At 41.4% G+C, this 9,115-nt stretch overlaps 1 protein-coding gene across 2 annotated transcripts; it reads right to left on the reverse strand.

Moving 5' to 3' along the window:
* Window positions 1–696: 696 nt before the first annotated feature.
* Window positions 697–7,527, reverse strand: LOC103616465 (ketosamine-3-kinase). 2 transcript variants are annotated; one of them, XM_017735499.1, is made up of 6 exons: window positions 7,024–7,527; window positions 6,498–6,649; window positions 5,058–5,149; window positions 4,107–4,189; window positions 3,579–3,701; window positions 697–2,882 (listed from the first exon to the last, which is right to left on the reverse strand). In XM_017735499.1, the coding sequence occupies exons 2-6, from the start codon at window positions 6,638–6,640 to the stop codon at window positions 2,544–2,546; spliced, it is 780 nt and encodes a 259-aa protein (XP_017590988.1). In that variant the 5' UTR covers window positions 6,641–6,649; window positions 7,024–7,527; the 3' UTR covers window positions 697–2,543. The 2 variants fall into 2 exon arrangements, with proteins under 2 accessions (XP_017590988.1, XP_008632858.1); XM_008634636.2 differs by lacking the exon at window positions 7,024–7,527 and having other exon boundaries at window positions 6,498–6,673.
* Between the last annotated feature and the right edge of the window lie 1,588 nt (window positions 7,528–9,115).

The raw sequence follows: 9,115 nt of genomic DNA on the forward strand, positions 1-9,115 counted from the left end.
GGAATTCCAAGAGCAGTGCAGAACTACACAACGTATAAAAAGATTTACTCATAAAACTGCAACAGTATGTTCCTGAGGAACAACCAGCAGCCCACATTCAGAGGGGATTTCATGCCCTTCTCCATCCCCAGATTATTCAACTGCTGTCAAGAAAGGCTCAGAGCCAAGGGATCCATGGAGAGATTCCTTTTACATTCCGTTTGTCTGCCTCTCTACACCCCTTCTGACTTTACTGACAGCAAAAAACAGCTTTGAAAAAATCAGCACAATATCCCTTACATTAAAACTCTAAATACAATTTTTTTCTATCTGTGTAACTTGCATAAACACAATTTTTCTTCAATCACAAAAATATCTAGATTCAGTTCTATTAGGAAAAAATAATCTCTGAAGACTTGCTGTTTATCAGTAAGTTCATCTCACTACTACAACTGACAGAAAATCCACTTTCATATTCATTTTCCCCTGCTAATAATGAAGAGTATTTATGTATTCTAGAAAAATTAACATCTTGACTTGCACTGTAATGAACATGTAAATTTTCTTCAGTGACACACTGCTCCAAACCAATCCACGACCATGCACATTCCCAGAAACACCTCTGATGATTGATCATAGTAACAGGTCAGAGCAAGTAACTCCCCAGGAATAAACCAAGATGTAAGGTTTTAATTCAGAAAACAGAGACAACAATAATCAACTGGGAAACTTTTTATTCAAGCAACATGGTAAATGTAAAACCTATTTATATACCAAGCAGGTATTTTGCAGCAAAAGAAAACCAGCCAGTAAGAAAAGTAGTAGAAGGAGAGTTGTAGCAAATAACAGTATTCTCCAAACTTGTTTCCAATTTGTGTAAGTAACTGCCAAACTAGCAACTTGAAAACCCTCAGAAATCTTCCAATATGCAGTGAAAAGCAGTTTTAGTTAATAAAAGTCATTTCCCAACACTCAAAGTGCATGTTAGGTATCGTGCATCTCTCTCACCTACCTGGTAGGCTTGCACAGAAGCACCACTACCAGCCTACATCAAAAAGAGAACAGTTTCAGTACGAACACCTTGCAGGCAAAAGCCATAGTCTGTGGAACTATCATCAAGGACTTCTGACACTGGTGAGGTGCTGTCCTCTGAATGATGCATTTACCTCCTTTGGTTTCACATCTCTTACCACAAGAGCTATGACATGCACTTTGTGGTGACTGTCATGAAAATTTAGGACAGGAAGACCGCCTTGCTTTCCAGGCTATCCACAGATATACTGGGCCCAGAGGTGTCAACATAGTCCCGTTCCTAGTGTGTCTGAGACCCTGGGAGACCTTCACAGAGAACGTTCTAGAGTGGACAGTGCAGCACTCTAAGTCTGCATCAGAACTCTCACAAGCATGGATGCACAAATGGTGCAGCCTTGACACCAGTCACATTCCCAATCCCAGAGGCACAAACAGTGTGGTTTACTGATCCTTGTGCCACAATAAGGTTGATAAACTATTGATAAACACACCAGTATCAGAAAGCACAAGCAGCAGTATCCCCTTGGAATAGTAATCTGACAGGTATTCCCATGGGGAAGCACAGGGGTACAGCCTTGTCAGCCATCCCAGTAGTCTACCCTGACCTCCTTCCCCTTCTAAGTTACATTTTTATTGTTTTCTTGGAGAGTGTGTAAAGACAAAGGTCCAGCTGATGTCATTTCATGATTAGGTGAATTTTGAGTGACTTTAGTGAAGCATGCATAGGTTTTATTTCATTAAAGAACACACCTCCACAGGGTGCGTACATGCAAAGTGTACCTGGGAAGTTCTCTAAGAATGCACACTGTTGGGCAAAAGCATAATCCAAAAAAGGAAGAGAACTAGTAATGGTGTAAGTAAAACTGCTGTGGATAAAAGCTCACTGACCAGAAAGCACTGAACAGCCTACCAGCAATCCAGCAGGCACCAACAGTCTGCATCCAAACCAACAAAACACTGGAGGTCTTTAAAAGCCTCTGGACCTAATCCTGAATAATCTTCTTAGGGAGGGAGGTTGGACTAGATGACATTCTGTGCTCAATCCCAACCTCACCCACTCTCATTCTGTGAAGATGAATAGCAAGTCCAAACCCCTTCTCACAGTTCCTGTTATATAATTTTCCTGTCGACTTTCAAGCTCTGCTGTTAACATTGCTCTCATGCACACAATTGGACACGAAGAGCTGAAAGAGGGAGGAAGACAGAGCAAAATGCAAGGAGCAACTTCTTTTAGCCATCTCCTCGGTGTTTACTTGTATTACCCTGCACAGTCTCATATGCTTTCTGGACACTGAGACCTTTATTCAACTGTGCAAATGAATAAACTCCTTCCTTATTTTTTTCCCTCATGGAGTTATCCCCAGCTATCCTAAAAAGGGATGACTCTGTTACACTTGGTATTCAGCAGAAACTAGGTCTTTAACAAGTTCAAGGGTATCACAGGTTGTTTGTAACATCACTACTCCTGCAGCTGCACCACCAAATATGGGGCTCTCTAGACAACTTGGGAAGTATTTGGCTTAAGCAGCAACTTACTTCACAAGGTTTCTCATAATGTTTAAAGAAGACCCTCTGTACCCTGAACCAAAATGGTTCCAGTGGTTCATGTAGTGGAACAGCTGATAAAGCTTTAGGCGTTTCTCAAACCCTGCAGCTTTGGGAATTTTACCGTGGTAAGCAGAATAAAAAGAACTGCTGAAGCCACCAAACATCCCAGCTATTGCAAGCTCGTACTCTGAATGGCCGTAGAAAGAAGCTGGATCGAAGATAATCGGACCAGAATCATCCTCAGCTACATTTCCTCCCCAGAGATCCCCATGCAGGAGAGCAGGAACGATTTCCACATTACAGAACAAACTGGGTATCTTCAGCTGCAAGGGGAGAAAAGCAAGACATGTAAATGACACAATCATTCACCTTAAAATGTAGAGGTTTATCTGCATACTTGAAATTTCTTAAAGCCTGTCATTTGAAACACCCCAGGACCTGGCCAACAGAGATGCCAAGTACATCCAGAGGATTCTTATTTTTCATAAAAGGCAGCAGCAGAATAGTCATCCAAATCTTTTTTAGTGAGAGAATAAAAACCTTAAAACTCCAGTATTGACCAGGGTTAGTAACAACAACCACCAACACTACATCATTAGAAAACTCAGGGATGTTTCACCCAATTTCCACAAAGTAGCACCCAAAGAGCCAATACTACAGTCACGTAATCAGAAGCAAAGAGTGAATGAACAGACAATGTGCAGGACAGAACTGCTTATGCACATTTTGTATCATGAACATTTTGCAGGGAATGAGAAATACAAACTCCATCCAGTATTTCCTAAACAGGGAGGCAAGGTGCTATCTGGCACTTTGGAATTCACTTTGGAATGTTAGCACAGGGTGATGTGGCAAATGCCATTATACTTCAGAATAACAGCATTTTTAATCCCTAAAAACTGGGGTCTCTTACCAACAGAACCTGGATCAAAGCAACAAACAGGAACTTTGTTTTGAAAAAATAAAATTTAAGTATACCCAGCTCTCACAATAATGAGAACTGAGAGAATTGCTCCTACCTGAAGCTGTGCCCAAAGTTCTCTTGCCTCTCTGTCTCCTGATTTCTTTTCGACCATGTCCATCTGGGGCTGGATTCTTTGTCTGGCAAAGAAGGTCACCCAGTCACTCTGCCAGTCATTCACCTGATAAGGAACAGGACTGCAGGCATCAGATCTACACCACACGAAAGGCAGAGTGTCTTCTTTTTCAAATAAGCCTTTTGAGGATTACATAGTGTTTGTGCTGGTACTATCCAGGGACAGTAAATGCTATCATTTAATCTAATGTTATCTTAAAACATTAAATTAGGGGAATAATTTTCTCTCGATGATTAAAATCCAAGAAATTGAAGAGCTATCACTATCCAAAGCAGCTGTAAGTGCTGTCCAAAGCACTACCTTCCTTAGCAGGCTGAACCATGTTTTTTTTATTTTCATGGCTCCACAAAAATTCCTTTGTTTCCATTATGATAATTTTGGCCCTTTCTGTCACTGAAGGGAAAACAAGACAAATTTAAAATTCCATCAGTCTGATAAAGTACAACCTACCTGTGGAAGGTAACCACAGCAGGTAACTGTATGAAAGCCAAACTGATCCACAAACTGGACTTCTGTTTGCCCTTGTCCTTTACCTTTCAAACCAAAGACAAAAATTCAACACCAGTGACAAAATAGTAAGCATCCATGACACAACTGAACCTGGAAAACTACACATGAGTACAATACTGCTTCTAATGAGAATTTAAAAGATTGCACTTTAATGTTGTTTTTATGGTTACAATGATTGTTGCAGTTGTTTATTACTGCAACCCTAGGGTATATCACCGTGTCCTGCAGCCATAGGGAGGAGGAGGAGAGAAGATCCAGCAGGCAGGAATTGTGCAGCGAGATTGATTTAATTAATTATTTTACCAACTCTTTTATAGACTTTTTCCTTCCTAGTCTAATTGGACAAAGGATCAGCCACCCCTTGGGGGTGACTGGCTAAAATTCTAAAACATCCATTGTCAAAATATTTTTCTACTGTACCATAAACAAGACTTTTCAAGGCTGCGGGTGTTTGTTGTTTACATAACTCTGCTACCTCTTCTGTGAGAGAGAAAAGTCTCTCACAGGCTTAGAAAATAGCAAGAAAATCCTTGCTAGCAGCATTTTTGTATCCACAGTTGTTTCTTAAATTTAAAGCTTGATGTAAAGCAGCTGTATTCTACTCTTCATAATTGTATTTCGAGGTTCTGTATCTCCTCTGATACCATGTCCTTGTAGAAACTGTGGTTTGGGCTCCCAAGGGTCCAAAACTGAGTATGTGTTTTGCTTACAGAGACCCGAACAGAGCAAACAAAAGCAAAAACAATCCCTGCCTGGGTCTGTTTCATCCAAATGTATTTTCATGCTATCTTCAGTGGAAGATGAACATGTCCTGAAGTAGCAAAAGCCATTTTAACTATTTTGTAGATTATTATTAACTGGGTTAAATTTGCAAACAGCTGTGTACTGTACCAACTGTGCTCCCTTCTTTCTTCAGCTTCTCTCCAAGTTGCTGGTTATGAAGGTGAAGATCAGCCAGCTGTGTTCCAAGCAGTGCTGAATGTCTAAGAAACAAAAATAATCTTAGTAACACTGACACATGAACAGAACCAGGTCTTGATATTCCAGGAGTTACTTAAAGAGATTTATCAAGTAAGTAAAATAAGTTCTGCATCTCTAACTGATTTTTCAGAGTATTCTAAACACCTTGTCTTCCTATCAAGACTGCATAGTAACACAGAATGTACTTACTTGGCCGTTTCTGACACCACTGCTGAAAGTGAAAAGTGAGCACCAAGCATGAATTTACTAACAAGGAGAAACTATCTATTCTAATTTCAATCAATTAAGAAGTGTGATATCACTTCTGTAAGCACTTTCAGTAAGATATTTTTTAACTCTAACAAACTGCCTTTGGGAAATAGAACCAAACAAGGCTGATCCTTTTCTTTCTACTGCTCTTTCTGGCTGCTTTTCTCTAAAATGCCTAGATAATGCAAGAGTCACATGGGCCTAGTTTATTATCTATTTTTAATAAAACCACCTCCTCTACATGGTTCGGAAGAGTCTTGTAGTAACTACAAACAAATCTTACAATCAGTTGCCTCCCATGTTAACAAAATTACGTTCCTTTTCCCGCCTTCTACCTTCATCAACTTTCCCTAGTCTCAAGGCACTGTTGGTTAAGGCAAAGTTATTTCTTCAATTTGTTCCTGTTAACACAGACTATAGCTATCCCCTGAAATCGGCATGCCAAAGGCACCATCTTTGAGCCCAAAAGAGCAGTATCTCTGCCTTTCTCTTGGGACTCACTATGAATTAGAAACTCTGCCAAAAAGCAGGATGAGGGACAAGACTTTAAAGTGGCTGCAGAAGGTCTGAGAGAAAGATGAGAAATTGGTCATGATCACCTCCCTAACGGAATCAAGACAGATGAATTCATCATATTAAGTGCTCGTCACAGAGAAGGGTCAAAAGCCTGAAACTATCAAAATGAAGGTAAGTTGGAAAATATTGAAATCAAGATTAACTGATTTGGGGAAGTGCCTCTGCACACTCATGCCAAGCAATAAAGTACTCATTCTTATATTGAGGGCAAGTACACAAAACAGGTAATCAGGCTGGTCATTTTCCTTTCTGTGAAAAGAAACTTTACTGTAAAAATGACTAATTACCTAAGCAAACAAACCCGAAACAAACCAAAACCCAGACTCATTTTGTGATGCATGATCCATTTTCTAAGTGAGGCATTATGAAGTATTTTATACAGTTCTCTGCTATATAATTTTCCGTAAGTCTCTTGACTCGCTTTAGAAAAAAATTTAAGTAAGTTTCCCCTACGAAAACAAGTGATTTAATTGTCTTAACAGCCAAAATTTCTGGTTAACAGAGGCAAAGATGACACTATTTTACCTGTTTAAGCCCCCCATTTCCAAGTGTTCCATCACAAACGCAGTACTGCCCCCAGGCAGGTCTACAACTTTGAGGGGTTTAGGCACTTTTATCGTCTGTGTTTTCAGGATGGCTTCCAGACTTGCCATTTCTCCCTCAAACATTCTTCTGGCCTGCCAGATATTAAAGGAAAGCATTAGTGTCTATGAGCATCAGTCACAGGTAAACAAAGCACGTCCACAAAATCAACTGATTTTGTAAAAGTTAAAACGAAAGGTTGGAGGAAATGTTTAGTCACACACAAGATACAGACAGAACCACACCATCAGACTTGACAGCAGTTTTACAATTACAGTAATTTTGCTTCATAAAACCACTGAGTGAAAATTACTTAGGTTCTAGGATTCTCTGTAACTTAGAAAGTCTGTTTATAACTGAAGGAGTGCAAACTGCTTATAGATAATGTATGAGCTCCTTCAGCTGTGTTCCATCAGACTTGTGTTCTAGTGCTTTCACCAGAATGGTCTTCCGTGGTGTTTTCTTTTACCTCATGGGGGAAGGACGTGGGTGGGAATCAACTGTAGCAGCCAAATGCCTCTTATCACACTTGCACAAGCCAAGCCACTACCAACTGCATTTGCTTGGAAGACATTCTGAATTTGGGACCTCTTTCTGCACCTGTTTTCAGCTCAAGGAAAACCTACTCTCCCGAGTTCCTTCTCTGAGATGACTGACACTCATCACGTGAAGAAATGCTTCTCTAGAAAAGTCAGGCAGGGGTTGTAGAAAGAGCACACTGGAAATTTAACATATCTGGTAAAAACAAAAGCAGGCAAATAGAATGAATAAAATAGAAAGAGAATGCTAGCCCTTTAGTAATGATCCACAACACAAAGGACAATTTGCAGTAGACATCAACTAAAAATTCCAAAGCCTGGAGGCAATCATAGAATGGTTTGTGCTGGACGGGACCTTAGAGATCATCCCAGTGCTCCATAAACATACCTTGTCCCACCCCCTTCCATGGGCAGGGACACCTTCCACTATCCCAGGTTGCTCCAAGCCCAGTCCAACCTGGCCTTGGACACTGCCAGGGATGCAGGGGCAGCCACAGCTTCTCTGGGCACCCTGTGCCAGGGCCTCATCACTCTCAGCATCAGGAATTTCTTCCTAATATCTGACCTAAAACTACTCTGTCAGTTTGAAGCCATTCCCCTTCCCCTATCACTCCAGGCCCTTGTAAAGAGTCTCTCCTCATCTTTTCTGTGGGCTCCCTTCAGGCACTGGAAGGTGCAATTATGTCTCTACAGAACCTTCTCTTCTCCAGGCTGAACAATCCCAGCTCCCCTAGCCTTTCCTTATGGTGCTCCATCCCTCTGACCATCTCTGTGGCTGTCCTTGTGACTCAAGAGTGAAGACCTGCTGAGTTATTGAGCCATGAGTTAGCTTTGTCCAGAGGAAATCAGTAAATACTGTGTCACTGTCCAAAACATCACACTTGGCTAAAGCCAGCTGCACAAACAGAGTAAGAATTGCTGATGCACAGCTGCTGTGGCTCACACAGCGCAGCACTTACAGCACTTCAACAAAGTTTGCTTTAATCAGTGCTCAGGATCCACACACAGGCAAAAGCATACAAAATGAAACTACTGAATAGAAGATCTATCCAGATCTTTTTTTTTCTGCCCCAAGCCTGATCCTGCAGCTAGTTGGATTGTATAGCTAAACACAGAATCTGCAAAGGCCTAAGGAAGGGCTACACCAATTCCAACTCTCTTCTGTAAAGCAGGATAACCTTCCTGTATTATTCCAAGTTACCACCTGCATGCATCCATTCAGCTCCCCAGCCTGATCAGAAATCGTTGAGGAATTTGAGATAGATATATTGGCATACATACTTTCTAACACATTTGTTTGCTACAAAGGGCAAATACAAGTTTTGACTTCTCTTCTGCCACTGAATCTATTTATGTGATAGAAACAAGTACAGAGTACCTGTGAAGTAAATTCCACCTGATCTGTTTTTGCAAAGGATGCTGGAGAAGTAAGCTGCATTGTACTTATCCCTACCAAATGCAGATATCTACACCTTCAACAGTAGGTTCCAGGTATTGAAAAGAAAAAGCAGAAAAGCTTGAACAATTGTGAAAAAATATCACTTATTGAGAAAATTTCTTGTGTGCAGGGAATTAAAGGTTTAGTTAAAACCACGGAAGGTGCCCACCCTCAGCATACAATTTTATACCTGCTGGGGTGCCTTAGCCACTGTCACAGCACTTGCAGACAATGTTACACCATTGCTGCCCTCTGTAAATGACGACAGCACGTTATGGCACTGCATGTCCTGGACTAACAACACTGATACCACAGCACCATCTCAGCACAGTATCAGGCTGGCAAAGTCCTCCCAGACCATCAAGTCCAACCTTTGACCCATCTGCACCTTGTCACCCAGACCACAGCACTGAGTGCCATCTCCAGTCGTTCCTTGGGCACCTCCAGGGATGGGCACTCCACCGCCTCCCTAGGCAGTCCCTTCCAATGCGTAACAATTTTTCCATGAAGAAATGCCTCCTGATGTCCAGCCTAACCCTCCCCTGGCCCAGCCTGAGGCCGTTCCCTCTCTCCTGTCCCTGTTC

Source organism: Corvus brachyrhynchos, unplaced genomic scaffold, assembly GCF_000691975.1.
Source record: "Corvus brachyrhynchos isolate BGI_N302 unplaced genomic scaffold, ASM69197v1 scaffold325, whole genome shotgun sequence".
Lineage (NCBI taxonomy): Eukaryota > Metazoa > Chordata > Aves > Passeriformes > Corvidae > Corvus > Corvus brachyrhynchos.

What these genes read in the sequence shown, in the direction of transcription:
- LOC103616465 (XM_008634636.2), bottom strand. Translation starts at nt 6,673, where the DNA reads ATGCTTTCCTTTAATATCTGGCAGGCCAGAAGAATGTTTGAGGGAGAA. An exon ending in GAAATGGGGGGCTTAAACAG is followed by an intron (nt 5,150 to 6,497) that starts GTAAAATAGTGT and finishes TTTGTTTCTTAG; the next exon opens with ACATTCAGCACTGCTTGGAA. An exon ending in GAAAGAAGGGAGCACAGTTG is followed by an intron (nt 4,190 to 5,057) that starts GTACAGTACACA and finishes TTGGTTTGAAAG; the next exon opens with GTAAAGGACAAGGGCAAACA.